Source organism: Aethalodelphis obliquidens, unplaced genomic scaffold (assembly GCF_003676395.1).
Source record: "Aethalodelphis obliquidens isolate GAN/ISIS:26980383/991018 unplaced genomic scaffold, ASM367639v1 scaffold13, whole genome shotgun sequence".
NCBI classification, from domain to species: Eukaryota; Metazoa; Chordata; class Mammalia; order Artiodactyla; family Delphinidae; genus Aethalodelphis; species Aethalodelphis obliquidens.
This window is the reverse complement of record NW_020837957.1, coordinates 1,192,002-1,212,731: the sequence shown is the minus strand read 5'-3', so window position 1 is coordinate 1,212,731 and position 20,730 is coordinate 1,192,002. Positions and strand designations below refer to the sequence as shown.

The following is a 20,730-nucleotide window of genomic DNA, read 5'->3' as shown; positions in this document are numbered from 1 at the left end:
TCTGCAGAAAGTAAAGGATTCTTTGTTGAAGGTATGAGAAATTGTTCCATTACCATAGATGTGAGCAAAAATATGCTTTCCACTTTATCATTAGTAGGCTTGCCTACCTATAAGACATATTTCTGTTCCACTCCTAATGGCTTCCAAAAATAGAATATTAATGAGGTTTTGAAGTGACTATATAAAGGATGATTTTGAAAAATTATCTGTTAGTATATTTAAATAATAAGCTCAAGGCTTTAATAATATTAAGATAACAACTGAAAAGGCATGCATTAGCTATGTAACAAAAACATCAAAAATATTATTAATCCTGGGACTTCCCTGGTGGCACAGTAATTAAGACTCCACTCTCCCAATGCAGGGCGCCTGGGTTCGATCCCTGGCCAAGGAACTGGATCCCACATGCATGCTGCAACTAAGAGTTCATGTGCCACAACTAAGGAGCCCACGTGCCGCAACTAAGGAGCCAGTGAGCTGCAACTAAGGAGCCAGTGAGCTGCAACTAAAAGGAGCCCACCTGCTGCAACTAAGACCTGGCACAACCAAATAAATAAATATATTTTTTAAAAATATTATTAATCCATTTTAGAAGGATTTACTATGGCACTGAAGAGTCAAGAACAAACATTATTTACATTGATATTGATATCTTACTCACATTTTTAAAGGCTAAACTATCTTAACATATACTTACACACCATTTTTCTACTATGTAAATTATAATTACATTTATATTTTATATTATTTTACTGGTACCAAAATACATTTAAAATTAGAAATTTAAAAATAAGGAAAAAAAGCCCCCATAGTTCTACCACCCTAGTTTGATTCTTATGTAATCATTCCTAATACTGACTTTATATAAAAACCTATTTTTTTACATTCTAATTAATATTATTTTATGTCCTGCCTTTTTCATTTAATGTTATATCTGAAACATTGTGCTATTGAAAGGAACAAAGTTGAAGAACTCACATTTCCTGATTTTACTACAAAGCTACATTAATCAACACAGTGTGATACTGGCATAAAGACAAACATATAGACCAATGGAACAGAAAAGATAAACCAGAAATAAACTCTCACAAATATGGTCAAATGATTTTCAACAAGGGTGCCAAGGTAATTCAAATTTCAACAAACGGGGCTGCGAAAACTGGATATCCCTGTGCAATATAATCACTTTGAACCCTTACCTTATACCATAAACTAAAATTAACACAAAATGGATCTAAGACTTAAATGTAAGTACTAAAATTACAAAACTCTGAGAAGAAAACATAGGGCAAAAGCTTCATGACATTAGATTTGGCAATGATTTCTTGGATATGACACTCCAAAAGCATAGGCAACAACAAAAATATATAGATAAACTGAATTCATCAAAATTAAAAAACCCGGGCTTTCCTGGTGGCACAGTCATTGAGAGTCTGCCTGCCGATGCAGGGGACGCGGGTTCGTGCCCCGGTCCAGGAAGATCCCACATGCCGCGGAGCGGCTAGGCCCATGAGCCATGGCCGCTGAGCCTGCGCGTCCAGAGCCTGTGCTCCGCAACAGGAGAGGCCACAACAGTGAAAGGCCCGCGTAGCGCAAAAAAAAAAAAAATTAAAAAAAAATTAAAAACCCTTTGTGCATCAAAGGACACTATCAACACAGTGAAAAGGCAACCCACATAGTGGGAGAAAATATCTGCAAATCATATATCTGAAATGGAGTATTATCCAGATTATACTAAAAACTCCTACAACTCAACAACAAGAAACCAAAAAAAAGAAACCAACTAAAAAATGGCCATAGGGCTTGAACAGATATTTCTCCGAAGAAGATACACAGATGGCCAATAAGCATATGAAAAGATGCTCAGCATTATCATTAGAGAAATGCAAATCAGAACCACAATGAGTTACCACCTCATACCCCCTAGGATGGCTATTAAAAAAAAAAAACAGATAATAACAAGTGCTGACAAGGACGTGGAGAAATTGGAACACTTGTGCATTGCTCACAGGAATGTAAAGTGAAGAAGCCACTGTGGAAAAGGTTTGACAGTTCCTCCCCAAAAATTAAACATAGAATTACCATATGATCTAGCAATTCTACTTCTGGGTACATATCCAAAAGAACTGAAAGCAAAGACTCAAATATATAAAATGTCCATTGACAAATGAATGGATAAACAAAATATGGTATATACCTACAATGGGATATCATTCAGCTTTAAAAAGGAATGAAATTCTGACACATGCTACACATGGATGAACCTTGAGGACATATGCTAAGTGAAGTATGCCAAAACAAAAGCAAAAGGACAAATATTGTATGCTTTCACTGATATGAGGTAGCTAGGATGGTTAAATTCAGAGACAGAAAGTAGAACGGCATTTGCCAGGAGCTGAGGGCAGGAGGAAATGAGGAGTTATTGTTTAACGGGTACAGTTTCAAGTGGAGATGATGAAAAAGTTCTGGACATGGATGGTGGTAGTGGTCTTACAACAACACAAATGTATTTAAGGCCACAGACTCATACATTTAAAAATGGTTAAAATGGTAAATTTTATGTTATGTGTATTTTAGCACGATAAAAAAAATTTTGCTAAGCAATATTCAAAATTTCAATTTAGCTGGTTCTTTTATTACCCATTGAGTTTGTATACCATTACTTACTTAACTATTTCTAAAGTGTTGGACATGTAGGTTATCAGTATAGATAATGCTAAAATGAATACTATTTTGTCTAAATGCTTTTCTTCTGATGAATATCCTTTAGAAGAATTTCTAAGCAAGAAGTATGTGGGGACTTCCCTGGTGGTGCAGTGGTTGGGATTCCGCCTGCCAATGCAGGGGACACAGGTTCAAGCCCTGGTCCGGGAAGATCCCACATGCCGTGGAGCAACTAAGCCCATGTGCCACAACTACTGAGCCTGCGCTCTGGAGCCCACGAGCCACAGCTGCTGAGCCCATGTGCCACAACTACTGAGGCCCACATGCCTAGAGCCTGTGCTCCGCAACAGGAGAGACCAGCGCAATGAGAGGCCTGTGCACCCCAGGGAAAAGTAGCCCCCACTTGCCACAACTAGAGGAAGTCCATGTGCAGCAACGAAGACCCAACGCAGCCAAAAATAAATAAAATAAACTTTTTAAAAAGTATGTGTATTTTTAAGGCTAATGACATATGTTCATACCGCTTTATAAAAGTGATGCAACTTTACAGTTGTGATAATTTGATAATTTGTTATTACCATAACTTGGTCAGTAGTGTTACCATTAAAAAATTGGTTAGTGGTTGGGGATGCTTTCTTAAGCTAGGTGTGAGTACATAAAATATTCATTATAGTATTCCATATATTTTTGTATATGGTATTGTTAATGATTTTTTACAATAATTTATATTAATGTAATAAAATATAATAAATTAAAATGGTATTGTAATGATTTTTGCATTAATTTCCCTAATTACTAGCAAGGTTGAACATTTCCCCATGTGTTTATAATTTTGTCTCCTTCTGTGTGAACTGCCTATTTATCCCTTATTGTCATAGATCTATTGTGGACTTGGTATTTTTCTTACATATTTTAATAAGTTATTTTGATTATTTTAGATATTAATCACCTTTGTAAACTTTGTTGCATGTATTTTCTCTATTTCCTTTAATTTTAGTTTTGGTTATTTTTCAATTATGTAAGTTTACCATTTTTATATTCATCTTTTCTTTAGAGATTTCTTCTTAAACTGAATTTTAAGAAATTATCATTATTGCTAAACTATTACTCAAGCTTTTAGTCAGTCATTAGTCACATGCACTGTCACACCTTTGGGGTCTAAAAGATATGTGTATTGGGCTTCCCTGGTGGTGCAGTGGTTGGGAGTCCACCTGCCGATGCAGGGGACACGGGTTCGTGCCCCAGTCCGGGAAGATCCCACATGCCGCGGAGCAGCTGGGCCCGTAAGCCATGCCTGCTGAGCGCGTCCGGACCCTGCGCTCCGCAACGGGAGAGGCTACAATAGTGAGAGGCCCACGTACCGCAAAAAAAAAAAAAAAAAAAAAGATATGTGTACTTTTAATTCTGAGAAATTAAAATGTGACCTTAAATTATTGGAATTCATCTTCACAAGTATATTGCCCATGACAGAAACAAGTCATTATACATGATATTTCAACAACATCCCTATAAGACAATATGGGGTAGATATAAATTAGTCATTTTAATAAACAGACAAATTGAGATACCCATAGATTATATGGGTTCAGAGTTATACAAGGAGTTTGTAGAAATATTAGGTGTAGAGTCTAAGACTTCTGGATCAAAGCTTTACCATTAAATCATGTTTCTAAAAGAAAATATACTCAAGGTACTAAATTCAAAATTTTTATAACACAATGAGGTTCAAAGTTGGGCTTGAGTCAAAAGTTCAACTGTTAATAATGAGTAAGAGTATGTACAGACTTTCATTTAGCCTCCCTGTAAATCTCTTGGATGGGAATGTATTATTGACTAACAACAGATGCTGACATTATTTCAAAGCCAATTGTCCTGAACATAATCAACATGACCTTGGATGATGATGACTGCCACAGATAAGAAAGGAAAGATACAATCATATGGAATTTTGAGACAGTTTGAACTAAGATTCTGACATCAAACGGAAAACACTTAAACTGTTTTCCTTTCAATCAATTTTTAAAAAATAATAATTTATTTATTTATTTGGTTGCACCAGGTCTCAGTTGCAGCAGGCAGGCTCCTTAGTTGCAGCACGCATGGAATTTAATCTAATATAACTTATGAATATATTTTTTACATTTACCCAACTGGAATGGTAAAAGATACTAGTTTAGAATTACAGAATATTAAAGGTAGAAGTCTAAAAAGCAATTCAGTCAGACTTCTCTTTTGACTGATGAAACTCTGAAAAATAAAATGATATGCTTAATTCACAATCCTCGTTGATTGCAGAACCAGACCTGAACCTAAGTATCCTTACTTTCTCTCCAAACTACCAGCTATATTCAAAATTTTTTTTTTCCCACATTTAAATATCTGCCATGATTTTTCTAAAGCTAATATTTTTAAAACTTCATGTTTATAAAATTATCATAAGTATGATAACTCATTATCATTCAGAATTATACATATACTGAAGTGTTAAGATAAACATAATTATTTGGTTTTCTTACTAAAAAAATGTAGATTTTAGTATCTAAAAAATTTCTTAAATTTGTATTGGAACCATGGGTATAGCAGCCTCCTACTCTCCGGTTAAAAAATGTTTAAATGAAACTAAAAAACAATGCATTTTGCCTGGTACACATAGTGAAAAGTACTTGTGGCATTTGGGAAACTCAAAAATGGAAGAGTTTCTCCATGTGCTTATGGTATCTCTGGATGATAGGAGATGCTTTATAAAATTTAGCTGGGGAGCGAATTAAGTATTTTTATTAGACGTCTTTCCTAAGTTCCAATTTTAGAAAAGGTACAGGTAGAAGGGAATTTACAAGTTTCTTTGAAAGACAATCACTCTGAATACAACACATGGTTAATAAGGCTGGAAAATGGTAAGAAAACAGCTATTATTAAATAGAAGAAAACCTATATATTATATATATCAACCAAACTTCAATGTGATAATCAGTTTACTTTGAATATTAAATAACACCACTAGGAGAATTTGTAGCTCTCTTGTTTGAAAGGAAGAATTCAAATTCTTAAGATCTGTCAGAGTTATTAAACACACAATGCTTATTCAACCCCAAATTTACTTTAAAACAAATAGACTTTCAATCACACAGAGCTTTTTCTCTAGGACCTAGACTAAAATGTTATGAATTAAAAGGAAAAAAGTACTGACAAATTGGCTGGCTCATTCAAATAAATCAACTTGAAAGGATTATAGATTAAGTTGACAGTTTGAGTATTATGAGAAAAATGGAAGAAGGTTGAGTTTTTTAAAAATTCTTAGAATGATAGAGTAAGAAATTCCATGTATGATATAATTTTTGACAATATAAAGCAGAAATAAAATAGTAGCTTGTAATTCTTATATAGGGCATAAGGTGGTGCTATATTCTACCAATTCAAGTAAATTCATATAAAAGGAAAAAACTGTTAATTCATTTGTCATATACAAATATTATTTATTTTCATTCACAATGCATAAGGAAATGCTTAAAAGCATAAATTAAAAATAGTAAAGTTGAAAATTCTAGCTCTCAAAACTTAAATATATCAGTAAAGTTACATTTTTCTTGGAACACAGTAGAGAACATGATTTGTTTGACACACAATTCTGTATTATTAAAGTTTTAGGTGAGGTAGAATTATTAAGCAGTAGATCTGCCATAGACTTAGTCAAAGGAGGAACTTCTATGTCATCATTATCATCATCATCATCACGTTGTTTTCTATAAAGATACCGTATGTCACGCTATTATAAGGCTATTTACTTTTTGTTAAGTAGGTAAACAGACTGCTATTGAACTTTTTGTTATTAAAGAATTATAAACTGTACATACTTAAAAACTGTACATACTTAAAAACAGGAGGTAAAATAGATGATTTATAAGGGGAAAATTTGATATAGATTGCTCACCTAATTGACAATTTGAATTGATCAACATTTTGAAAATGAGAGACTTTTATAAGAAAATTACTATTTGGAGCCTTCACAAAAATTAAGTTAGACAACCATCTCAAGTCTAAAATGTTTATATTTGTATTGTTTTACATATATAGACATATATAACCTACATGTTACACAACATATTCACATATAACACATATGTTGTATTATATATATGTTACACAACACATATATATGTAAAATATATGTAGACATACTCTAACTAGGAATCTGGATATAGTATTGCATCTCTGGAGCTTACAACTCATGGCTTTCTCTAATTTTAGTCATGACTGGCAACTGAAGCTATATTTCTCTCAAAGAAAAATTTCTGACACTCCTTGTACATTATGAAACCTAAGTAAATAGAGAAAATTCAGGATTAAAAAAAGAATAGTGATACAGTACCTACATATGGTATACAGAAAGTAACACATGTATAATCCCTGTGAAGGTCGTACTTTCCTCTCATAATTCAGGTCTTTTACCATTTGTATAGATTTATGATTTAAAATCTGGCTTATGTGTACCCCATTACAATAATTTTCTAATTTCTGAAAAGACCTTTCTTTTCTGTCCCAATTCCATACTTCTCCACTCCACATGAAACTGAGGTACCCAAACTTGTTTAAAATAGATATAAAGTATTTGAAGAAAATTAATTTAATAATTCTTTTAGTAACTTATTCTATCAATCTCAATTAAAACAAATTATACAATAATTGTATTCCTAACCAAATACTTCTTAGAGTTGTTGTGAAATTTAAGAAATATATAAAATTTAAGAAATTTTAAAAAATAACTTCAAGGTAAAATGCAAACAAAGAACTGAACCCTGCTGAATAGCAAAAGGATCACAGATTTTTAAAAAAAATCATTTCAGCTCATCTAAGAAATATCAGCGAGTACAAACAGTGGGCAATATCAAGATCAGAAAAAGGACATAAAAAGGTAAGTAATACGAAAGCTATGAAGTATTTCTAAAAGACGTTAAATTTTATATGAAAGTCACAGAATTTACGAGTTGACAGTACACCATCTTCTTTTAATCATTAAATTCTCCTACTATCTTTTACCTAATTCCTAATTATCATCAGTACCTTTCCTTGCTCTTGATGTCTTAGATGCAAAACTTTAGTCTTTTGTTATACAATCACTATGGCCTACAGATTAATTTTGGTGTTGTCTATTAGAGTTGTCCCTTCCTTACTATGTTCAGGTACTACCCTTGGCCTAGCTGTACTTACTTTATATCTGAATAACTCTATCAGCCTCTCTATAGTCTCCCTAATTTGAAGTCTCCATATACAATACACAACAGTATAATAACTTTTCTTAAACTATACTTTCATCATGTTATTCCCACATAAAGATCTACAGTAATTTCTTAGTTCCATAATAATATTAATAACAATATTATTTATTAAAGTAAAACTATGTCCCTGGCATTGTGCTAAATTATTTATATATGTTAGATGATTTAAATCTTTCAAAAACACACTAAATATAATTATTCCCAATTTATAGATAAGGAAACTAAAACTCAGAGGGGCTGCTGACTAACTTACCAAAGGTCACACAGTTATTAAGTGATAAAGCTAAAAGTTAAACACAGGTCTGTCTATTCAAAGGTTTTAATCAGCACCTTAGAACAGTGCTTTGCACAAAGTAGTCATTCAATAAATATTTGTTGGTGTGGGAATTCCCTGGTGGTCCAGTGGTTAGGACTTCACGTTTTCACTGCTGAGGGCCCGAGTTCAATTCCTGGTCGGGGAACTAAGATCCCACAAGCCACACTGCTTGGTGCAGCCTAAATAAATAAATAAATATTTGTTGAATAAATGAAATGCTATACTAACTTGGTATATTGTTAATAATGAAATGAAAATTTTTATTTTTTTAATTCAGGGCCCATTACACTAAGCAAAATAGCTCGCATATGTTACCTTTTTAATGAATATTTGTTGAGCTGAACTAAATTAAAGGAACTGTACTGGTATGTACCCAATTAATAAGAGCATGAAACAGAGAAAAAGTTTTATTATGGCTTTAATAAAACCCATATTAATATTCATTTATATTTTATAAAATTATATTTATTTACACTTTTGAATCGGGTAAGCAACAATTATTTAAGTTGATTTTATTAGTTAGCATTTAATTTAGTTGCAAAATACAGAAAGTTTCCACTGGTGGAAAATAATATTGTTGGAACACTAAATATTGTGTGTGAACATGTTAGACATGCACACCAAATTGCTTAGGGTGTATAGATTCCTAAACAGTCTGAACAAAATTCCTTGGAGATAATGTTTTAAAATTTTAATATAGAACAAATGTCACTGTCTAGCAATTTAAAGATATAAGGGACTTCAGAGTTCAATATCAAATACAGAGTTGTTATTTGAAACAAAAATGTAGCTCTTGAGAAAAATCAGTTCAGTTTTCTAACAGCAGTTATAGTATGTGGTCATAACCATTTTTCCCCCTAGGTACACATTTTTAATGTATCCTAGCAGTTTCCAGTTGATGTTTTATATGTCTGTAGCTATTATTTTCTGTTGAAAGAAAACTAGTAAAGGTTGAGTCTAGAAAGGGAAAACAAAGGAAGATCAATATTAACACTCTACAAATATTGACTTAGCAAAGTGACTTTGTTGTCTTTCTCTCAAAGGAACTGATATTGAATGAATGATTTATTTATAAGAAACACCTATGAAAAGTATTTGTTAAACAAAACCAAAAAATTGCTTGGCAAAGTACATAATTGCATAATCTATTCATCAAGTTCAAAAACTGAAGAGTCATCATTTTTAAACTGAAGACCATTTAATAATATTCTTATCCATCATTTTCACTTTAAATTTATTAAAACTGGCTTATAGGTAGAAATGCTACAATCCACAGAAAACCTCAAAGAATTACTTCATAAACTTTACTTGTTCTCTGTAAACACCAAAAAGTTATTAATAAACTTAATGTCAAATTTGTTTTCAGAAAAAGTCATACCTATTCATTTAAAATACTATACCTTTATTGAGTTTGGCTCAGTTAACTTTGAGTTTTGCTTACTACTAGCGCCCATGGTAATTGTGAAAGAAACAGATGTTCTGAACTCTCTAGTTGTTGTCAGTAAAGAACTCCTGGTGTCTCCTGTAACAAGTAATAGTTATTCAGTCTCACATTATGAAAAGCTGTCAATAAGAAGTCTGTTTCTGAACACAGCGTAGTATGAAAGGACTATGTATTAATTTCATTCTCTTTGTTCTTCCTATTGAAATAAACTCAAAAGTTTTATATTTATCAGACTTTAATGGCTCCTAATTTCTGATCTACTAATAAGATTCTTTATTTCAATCTGTCATCTTTTAGCCTGAAATTTTACTTTTAATAAAATATAATGAGCAAAGCCAAGTCAAGTTCCATAATAAAATTTTACTTCAATAGATTTTTATAGCTAAGTGAGTCTAGAAACAGTAGCTAACAAAAGTTTGTTTTATCACTGATAAGCTAAGATGGAAAGAAAAATTTATCTGAATATGATCCTTAATTCTTGAACAAGAAAAGTAAATACCTTTATTTGAGAATGATTCCTGATCAGTTTTTCTTATGATGTTGGGTGATGGTTTTGGTACTGGTGATGGGTCCCTTTCAGGGGACCCTTCCATGTGGCTTCCAAACTGTTGACGCCTCAGTTTACTGTCAACCTCCAATTTTTCTAGCGTAGTTTTGAGACATTGTTCATTGGTTGTCATATATAATTTACAAAACTATAGGAAACAAGTACTCCAGTGGGTAAAACATTCAATCATACATTTGGGAGGAGAAAGAAAATGCACATTAGTAGGCAAGGGATAGACTGATAGATGAAATATATTTCCTATTGAACTAGGTTACTCATTTTATTTTCTTGAATCAGATTGACCACCCTCAAGTGACCTAGTGAAATGCAGCCATGATTCAATAAGGAGGCCATACCCTGAGTGAAAATAAAATGTTACACAAAGAAAGGTGATTTATTATTATTTTTTTACAAGACATGTGTAGACTTGCGTTTGTTCTAAATAATTTTTATGATTCTTCCACTCCAGAAGAGGCATATTCAAAGAGGAGTGTGTGTGTGTGTGTGTGTGTGTATGTGTGAGCACATGCATGTATTTTAACTTGGTTACATTATTTTTCAGGTAGTCATTCAGATTACAATTGTGGGACTGGAGAGATTAAATTTCAAGTACAATTAGTACTTAATATATAAATATATCATTGTCAATATTTAAAAGATGTGTGCGTTTAAAAATACTTTTATACAGTAAACAAATTTACATCAGTATGAGCTTATGTACCTTGGTGTAGTCAAATTTGCCATCAGCATTTACGTCAGCCAAATTTATTATGGCATTTACCTCTTCTCGAGTCATCTTCTCACCTCTCTGGAAAAAAAAGATTTATTTTAAAGCAACATGTCTATCACTTTGTTATGCACGGGGAGAGTGGAAATTAATTTTAATCTTTTCTACAAGTAAATTTGAATATATGATTTCATTAAAAATCTCAGAATGAGTATTATGTCAAGCAAAAATGAACCTATTATATGAAATAAAATTTCACAATTTTCACAATTAAATTGTATAAAAGTGTGCTGAATTTCAGTTTACTAAATTTCAACAATATATATCATAGATTCAGTAATAACTACTATTAAATTCAGAGTAACAATACTTTCTCATGCTGTACCAAGAAACAGAATGGTTTCTGAATCTCATTTATACTTTAGTTCTCTTTTACTTATCACATATGAACCTATCACTGATTTACAAAGAGTTCTGGCAGGAAAGAATTGCAAAGGAGCACAAGAGGATTACAACACAGGCTCAATTTTATACTTTATCTTTTATTTATAAAGCACCTTTCATCCAGAAGGATCCTTAAGTACTTTACAAACAACATATATGTGATTCATTTCACCTGCCAGTGAAATAGTTATTTCTGATGTGGACTTTGGTAGCCAAAGCTCGATTCCAAGTTGTTCTGCAAAACATGCATATTACAAAACTGTTTCACAGATCTTACCTTTGTTAGAAGTTTATAAAGATCAGTGTGTAAAATAGAGCCATCATCATTTACATCTAATTGCTTAAATGATTTTAGCAATTCTGCTTTTGAAGTAGGTTTTTCCTTTCTTAAAATTAAACAAAAATCATCAAAATTCAGTTTGGCAGTTTGAGGAGTCCAATACTTATTAATGGTCTTTTGGGATGGATTTCTTCCTGCATGCTGAAGAGCTGCCCAATAAAACAAGTATTATTTGTTACAGTAACATTTGGAATTGGTATTTAAGTGCATTTTTAAAAAAATCATTATGTACTACAATATTATACGAAAGTACACACATACCAATACATTACCTTTGATGTTGATAATCTAGTGCTATCAATGTATGCCTAACTTTCAAAAATGACAATATACATATATGTTACCAGCTAAAGATTCTCAAATATATTAAAATGCCAGAATTAAATAGATTTTTCCTATTCTGATAGTTGGTTCTCAACTTACATAGTTTAATTAACTGACAATATCTGAGTTACTTCATAAGAGTGCCTGGAGAAAAAAAAAGATCTAATAACAACCATTCACTTAATTGTTTTGAGGACATAGGAATAAAAAAAAGCATAAATTATTACTTTTTCTGGCTCAACAAATATCTTAATGAAATGAGTAAATCATTAGTTTGAGAATATCACTGACAACAAGTCATGATATTTAAAATGTTCATCACTGCCAGCTATTAGTTTCAAGAACATGAATCATGTCCCAAATGTCAAATACATGCACAAAATGTATCCTACTTGCAGTTACAGCCCTGCTAAAAATCAAGAATGTCAACAAACTTTGAGAGAACTCTATTATAGAGATGCAATGCTCAAATTACTTTTCATTTTTAACCAGAACATTTAAAAATAGTCCTATAACCAGTTATTTATAAGACATTCCTATTTTAAAAGCTATGCCCTTATAACTATGAGAAGCAAAGAATTACAATGTGAGAAAGGCTTTGTATATTTGCAGGTCATATCACACTAAAATATAATGGTTTTAAACAATTGTAGATATTCTGTACAGTTGAATAGGAGTAACTTGGTAATTTGCAAATAGACTAATCTCTTCATATTAAGGCTTTAATATCTTAACACTATCTAAAATGATGCAATAGTAAGTTTCCTAAGCACCACAGACAAAATTAACAGAATTTTAAAAGGTGTAACTGTCCTGAATTATACTACAAACTTCTATTATAAAACTTTATGTTGGATATTTCCAACTATCTTAGGTGAGATTTCACAAGATCTATGCATTGTCAATCACCATTAAAAACTGATAAACTAGATATTCTACAATTTAATGTAATAAGGAATAATATATAAAAAACAATTTAACTAAAGAAATATCCTCAAGGAAATAGAAACCAGATCAAGGCAATAAAATGCAGACATTTGTGAGTCCATTATATTGAACATTCATTGTACACAAGAATAATATGAGGTGATTTTTTATTTTTAAAGATATAAGCTTCTTGGTTCCTAAGAAGTTTTATAATCTAAATAGTAAGTCCACACCTTAAGTGTAAAGTTGCTACTGGTGGTCAAGATTTATGGTTAATAACATATTAGAAGTTAACTGACTAAGATGAATGTTCCCATCTTCCACATTATGCCAGTGCATTGTACCTAGATAACATAAACTTTGGCAAAGAAACAGAAACAAGATCATCAACTAGAGGTGACTCTCAGAGTTACCAAAAGTTACAGCTATAGCAATTGCCATCTTCCATTCACCTAGAAAGCCTTTGTGGAAATTTGTAACAGTGGAGATAACATGGTTTCTTAAATTTCCACACGTTTATTTTGGAAGTAAACAAAAGCCTTAATTACCATGTTGCCCAGGAATAAAAGATAAGTACTCTGCCTAGTGTATAAGTGGACAATTCCTTAATTCATCTATCAAGATAATCACAAAAAGAGCATATGTGTTTTAGGATTCCATCCCCAATCAGCCTCCTCCCTTTAAAATCTGGGAATACAAGTAGGACCTAAATGAAGTTGTGATTTAAAGTCAAAAGTCCATGTGAAAAAAATGGTATTTTCTGTCCAGCTCTGGAAAAACAGATATGTAACTCTTTCCCACAAGTGGCAGCTCAAATGCTTGTTGCTATCTTCAATAACAAAATTTTTTAAACTATTTTTTAAATTACTGTTGTCTAAAAGAACAACTTTCTCAGAATAAAATTATTTTCCCCAAAACATGGTATTAACTAAACATTCCCATATCTAAGAAATAGGTACAATACTAACCAAACTTTAATCTTTAGTTTTAGAATTAGTTGGAGCCCATTATTAAGTCCAATAACAGTGAAAACACAATGTAATTGTAGATGTTTAAAGGTTTACACCAAAATACTGATCTTCTGCCAGGGTTTACTTTAAGCTTTGACATGAGTTTATAATACCTGTATTATTTGTAAGCTGGGAAAAAAAGGAACTCTAAAGTTCTCTTTGACTTTCCATTTCCAAATAAGCTAAAGTACTGCTTTATCCTATTTCAAAATGGAATGTCAAAGCACATGTATGTGCATAAGTGGCAGAAGGTTATAGATGAAAGGCATAAAAGTTTAAGAAAGAGAATCACTGGTTCACACAACCAGTTTTTTAAAATCTAGATTATCTGAAATCAATCATTACAATTTTACAAAGAATATTCCACCATAAAATCAAAAGTTGAAGAGATGAACACTGCATTATTGTCTTCCCAGATAATTCTATACGACTGATAACACCTTAGTAATACATACTCATTGATTTAAACTAAATGCCATAGTAGCAGAAAACATGTTAAACTTTTACACTTAGTAGATTCATGATCTCAACGAATATCCAAAAGAATAGAGAGAAAAAACTAAAATTATAGTTTATAATAAAATATAAATTTTAATCTTTTCAATTTTTATATTTCCCAAAATGGGTTTCCTCAAATAGATATCTTATTGCATACAAATCCAAGACACTGTTGCAAGAATATGTCAGATTTTTTATTTCAGGAAACTGCTTCTAAAGTTGGCAAAAAAACTCAGTTTTTCTACTCATAAAGTTATTAGCCTTGATGAAACCGACATGAGTATAGTATTATCTGGTATTGTTGTTTCCCACTTTCTTAAGACTAAAGACCTCTAAGTCATTTGACACACCTAGTAAGGACCAAATTCACTGGTTTGGGGGATATTTGCACCAGAAGGTTTAAAATATAATGGAAAACACAACCATACAAAATCTATGGGATGCAGAAAAAGCAGTTATTAGAGTAAAGTTCATAGCGATACAGGCCTTCCTCAAAAAAAAAGAAAAATCTCAAATAAACAACCTAAACTACCACTTAAAAGGATTAGAAAAAGAACAAACAAAACCTAAAGTCAGCAGAAGGAAGGAAGGAAGAAAGATCAGACAGGAAATAAATAAAACAGAGCTTAAAAAAAAAACAATAGAAAAAGTTGATAAAACCAAAAGCTGGTTTTTGAAAGGATAAACAAGACTGACAAACCTCTGGCCAGGCTCACCAAGAAGAGAGAACACAAATAAACAAAGTAAGAAATGAAAAAGGAGACATAAGAACTAATGCCACAGAAAAACAAAAATACCACACGGGAATAGTATGAAAAATCATATGCCAACAAATTTGACAACCTAGAAGAAATGGACAAGTTTCTAGAAACATACAGCCCACCAAAATTAAATCAAGAAGAAATAGATAATTTGAACAGATGGATCACTAGAACTGAAATAGAATCTGTAATTTAAAAACTCCCTACCAACAAAAGTCCAGGACCAGATGGTTTCACAGGCAAATTCTACCAAACATACAAAGAAGAACTTATACTGATCCTTCTCAAACTCTTTCAAAACGTTGAAGAGGAGGGAACACTCCCAAGGTCATTCAATGAAGCCACCATCACCCTGATACCAAAACCAGACAAAGACACCACGAAATAAGAAAATTGCAGGCCAATACCTTTGATGAATATAGATGCAAAAATTCTCAACAAAATATTAGCAAACCGAATCCAACAATGCATAAAAAAGATCATACACCACAACCAAGTGGGATTCATCCCAACTTCACAAGGATGGCTCAACATATGCAAATCAATCAATTTTGTTTATGATACACCACATAAACAAAAGAAAACTCAAAAACCACATCATCATCTCAATAGATGCAAAAAAAGCACTTGACAAAATCCAACATCCATTCATGATAAAAACTCTTACCAAAGTGGGTATAGAGGGAACATATCTCAAAATAGTAAAAGCTATATATGACAAACCCACAGCCAATATAATACTCAATGGTAAAAAATTAAAAGGCTTTCTGCTAAAATCTGGAACAAGACAAGGATGCCCACTCTCACAATTTCTCTCAACATAGTATTGGGAGTCCTAGCCACAGCAATCAGACAAGAAAAAGAAACAAAAGGTATCCAAGTTGGAAGGGAAGAGGTAAAATTGTCATTATACGCAGATGATATGACACTATAGATAGAACACCCTAAAGACTCCACACAAAAACTACTAGAACTGATAAACAAATTCAGCAAGATAGCAGGATACAAGTTTAACATACAGAAACTGGTTGCATTTCTTTACACCAACAATGAAATATCAGAAAGGGAATGTAAAAAACAATACCTTTTAAAATCACAACTCAAAAAATAAAATATTAGGAATAAACCTCACCAAGGAGGTGAAAGATTTATATGTGATAAGTATAAAGCATTAATGAAGGAAATTGAAGATGATTCAAAGAAATGGAAGATATCCCATGCTCTCAGATTGCAAGAATTAACATTGTTAAAATGGCTATACTACCCAAAGCAATCTACAGATTTAATGTGATCCCTATCAAATTCCCATGACCTTTTCCACAGAACTAGAAAAAATAATCCTAAAATTCATATGGAACCATAAAAGACCCAGAATTGCCAAAGCAATGCTGAAGAAAAAAAACAAAGCAGGAGACATAGCCATCCCAGACCTCAGACAGAATACAAAGCTACAGTAATCAAAACAATGTGGTACTGGTACAGAAACAGACATATAGACCAATGGAACAGAATGGAGAGCCCAAAAATAAACCCACACACCTATGGTCAATGAATCTTTGGCAAAGGAGGCAAGAATACACAATAGGAAAAAGATAGTCTCTTCAGCAAGTGGTGTTGGGAAAGTTGGACAGCTGCATGTAAATCAATGAAGTTAACACACCCTCTCACCATACACAAAAATAAACTCAAAATGGCTTAAAGACTTAAACATAAGACATGACTCCATAAAACTCCTAGAAGAGAACACAGGCAAAACATTCTCTGACATAAATTGTACCAATGTTTCCTTAGGTCAGTCTCCCAAGGCAATAGAAATAAAAACAAAAATAAACAAATGGGACCTAATCAAATTTACAAGCTTTTGCACAGCAAAGGAAACCACAAACAAAATGAAAAGACAACTCACAGAATAGGAGAAAATATTTGCAAATGATGCGACTGACAAGGGCTTAATTTCCAAAATATACAAACAGCTCATACAACTCAACAACGAAAAAACAAACCACCCAGGCTTCCCTGGTGGCGCAGTGGTTGAGAGTCCGCCTGCCGATGCAGGGGACACAGGTTCGTGACCCAGTCCAGGAAGATCCCACATGCCACTGATCGGCTGGGCCCGTGAGCCATGGCTGCTGAGCCTGCGCGTCCAGAGCCTGTGCTCCGCAACGGGAGAGGCCACAACAGTGAGAGGCCCGCGTACCGCAAAACAAAACAAAACAAAACAAACCACCCAATTGAGAAATGGGAAGAAGACCTAAAGAGACATTTCTACAAAGAAGAAATACAAATGGCCAATAGGCACATGAAAAGATGCTTCACATCACTAATTATTAGAGAACTTCAAATCAAAACTACAATGAGGTACCACCTCAGGCTGGTCAGAATGGCCATCATTAAACAAATAATAAATGTTGGAGAGGGTGTGGAGAAAAGGGAACCCTCCTACACTGTTGGTGGCAGTGTAAAGTTTGTGCAGCCACTGTGGAAAACAGTATGGAGGTTCCTCAGAGAACTAAAAATAGGGCTTCCCTGGTGGTGCAGTGGTTAAGAATCAACCTGCCAATGCACGAAACATGGGTTCAAGCCCTGGTCCAGGAAGATCCCACATGCCACAGACCAACTAAGCCCGTGCGCCTAACTACTGGGCCTGTGCTCTAGAGCCTGCAAGCCACAACTACTGAGCCCACGTGCCACAACTACTGAAGCCTGCGCACCTAGAGCCCATACTCCGCAACAAGAGAAGCCACTGCAATGAGATGCACGCACAGTGCAACGAAGAGTAGCTCCCACTCACTGCAACCAGACAAAGCCTGTGTGCAGCAACAAAGACCCAACGCAGACAAAAATAAATAAATAAAATAAATAAATTTATTTTAAAAAAAGAAAACTGGGCTTCCCTGGTGGTGCAGTGGTTGAGAGTCCGCCTGCTGATGCAGGGGACCCGGGTTCGTGCCCCGGTCTGGGAAGATCCCACATGCCGCGGAGCGGCTGGGCGAGCGAGCCATGGCCACTGAGCCTGTGCGTCCGGAGCCTGTGCTCTGCAACGGGAGAGGCCACAACAGTGAGAGGCCCACGTACAGCCAAAAAAAAAAAAAAAAAGAAAACTAAAAATAGAATTACCATGTGATCCAGTAATCCCACTTCTGGGCATATATCTAGACAAAAACTATAATTCAAAAAGATACATGCACGCCTATGTTCATAGCAGCACTATTCACAGCAGCCAAGATATGAAACAACCTAAATGTTCATCGAAAGATGAATGGATAAAGAAGATGTGGTACATATAAACAATGGAATACTACTCAACCATAAAAAGAACAAAATAATGCCATTTGCAGCAACATGGATGCAACTAGAGATTATCATACTAAATGAGAAAGACAAATATATTATATCACTTATATATCATTATATGAATCTAAAATATGATACAAATGAACCTACTTATGAAACAGAAACAGAATCACAGACATAGAGAATAGACTGGTGCTTGCTAAGGGGGAGGAGGGTGGGAGAGGGTTGGATTGGGAGTTTGAGATTAGCAGTTGCAAACTGGTATATATAGAATAGATAGACAACAAGGTCCTACTGTATAGGGCAGGGAACTATATTCAATATCCTGTGATAAACCATAATGGAAAAGAATATGAAAAAGAATGTACATATATAACTGAGTCACTTAGCTGTACAGCAGTAATAAACACAACATTGTAATTCAACTCTACCTCAATAAAAAATAAAATAAAAAAATATAATGGAAAGAAGCAAAAAAAGATCAACTCTCTCGAGCCCTCACCCCTAAAGAACAGGACAAAACCCAAAATTCTTAATTTTCTTTTAAAGTTTCACTTATTTTCTAATACTACTCTTTTATAATCATTCAACCATATATATATATATATATATATATATATATATATTCCCTTTACATTTTCCCCAGTGTAGGTCAAATTCAGACTAGTAATTCAGTTGCCAGAAGTGTTTTAATTCTATCATTATAAATCTTAAAGTACCAACATAAGAATTTATGAATCTTAAAGTACCAAGATAAGAATTTTAAAAATAATTTTAAGCAAGTAATTGATGGAAGCTTTAAAAATACTAATCTAGTCTATTTGAACACTGAAAGTTTTATTTTGAACCTCTTAGACTATGTAGCTATATAAAATGGCACAATAGCATAAGGTAGTTCCACTGCTCAAGCTTAACTAAGAAATTGGAATGATTCAACAATGTAATTCTAATTGCAGTCTTTCTGATCTATTAACTTTCAACAAATAAGGCAAGCTACTTAAGTTAAAAAAAATTACCTAAGCAAAGTTGATCTTTAGAAATAATGTTATCTAAGCTGCTTTTGAAAACAGTTAAGTAGGCAGCTCTACAATTCATATAAAATATCTCCTCTTCAGTTAGTGGAAATTTCTTTGATCGAGGACTCTCTGAAAGCGTTGATTTCTGACTGGAGAAAGCTGCATCACTTCCTGGACTGATGGCCATTCTATTAGAAAATAATTTAAAATTTTATTTTAGTCAGTGTTAATCCTAAAATTCAAGTGTCACTTTACCTTTCAAACTGGGGCGAGGGGGAATCAAGACATCAAGGTTTTTATATGTGGAAAAAAGATGTACATTATAATATGCATACAGTTATATTATCATATGTTAAGCTAGAATAAGCCTTTGGCAGTTGCTTTCTAAATATATATATAAGAGAGCCAAAAGAACAAAGCCAAAACAAAGGTGTAACATAAATACAAAAGAAGAATCACAGGGCAAAGGAAAAGCATTCATCTATTTTCTCAAAATTAGAGGACAGTCAGTTAAGACTCTTCATAGGATTGTAATGAGGATTAAGTAAATTAACACATATGAAGCATATAGAACAGTGCCTGGCACATAATAAGTGCTAAATAAACTGTAGATAGAGTGAATCGCCACCATAATGAGAATTTGACTATAATGTGATTGGCAGTTGGCATCCATCTCCACAGCAGCATCAACCAGGTCATTTCACTAACATCTCAGTAATTCAGCCCCACATTTTAAATGACTGAATTTAAAAAATCCAGTCATTTATAGCATTATCCTGAGGTTTTACTGTGTTCCATTACTACCAATAATAATGTTAATAATAATAATTTGGGGGGTTTATATAGCACCTCTGCTCATAAGAGCTTAAAAAACTGTCATACATCTTGATTTATACCTACTACAGTGGTCAGATATTTTTTGCCCATTTTACAGATAAGGAAATTGAGAGACAGAGAGTCATCCAGCTAATAGTAAGTAGCAAAAGGCAGCAAATTTCGATAACAGTTTCTTCGTTTTTTAATGTGAATGAAGGCTTCTTGTACAACAGTTACTATGAGGCCCTAAATTGTGCTGGAGGTCTAACAGCTTCCAACATTATTTTACCCAGCTCTGATTTCCAAAAATACATTCCAACCTAATAAAT

General features: G+C 33.2%; 1 protein-coding gene across 6 annotated transcripts in view; it reads right to left on the bottom strand.

The window, feature by feature from the left end:
• EFCAB7 (EF-hand calcium binding domain 7) overlaps positions 1-20,730 on the bottom strand; it is a 51,497-nt gene that overhangs the window by 29,497 nt on the left and 1,270 nt on the right. For all 6 annotated transcript variants that reach the window (XM_027113966.1, XM_027113961.1, XM_027113962.1 and 3 more), the window contains exons 2-6: positions 19,586-19,773; positions 11,693-11,904; positions 10,966-11,052; positions 10,197-10,392; positions 9,654-9,775 (exon numbers count right to left, since the gene is read on the bottom strand). In XM_027113966.1, coding sequence (XP_026969767.1) covers positions 9,654-9,775; positions 10,197-10,392; positions 10,966-11,052; positions 11,693-11,904; positions 19,586-19,773 — 805 coding nt within the window. The remainder of the gene's footprint in view (positions 1-9,653; positions 9,776-10,196; positions 10,393-10,965; positions 11,053-11,692; positions 11,905-19,585; positions 19,774-20,730) is intronic.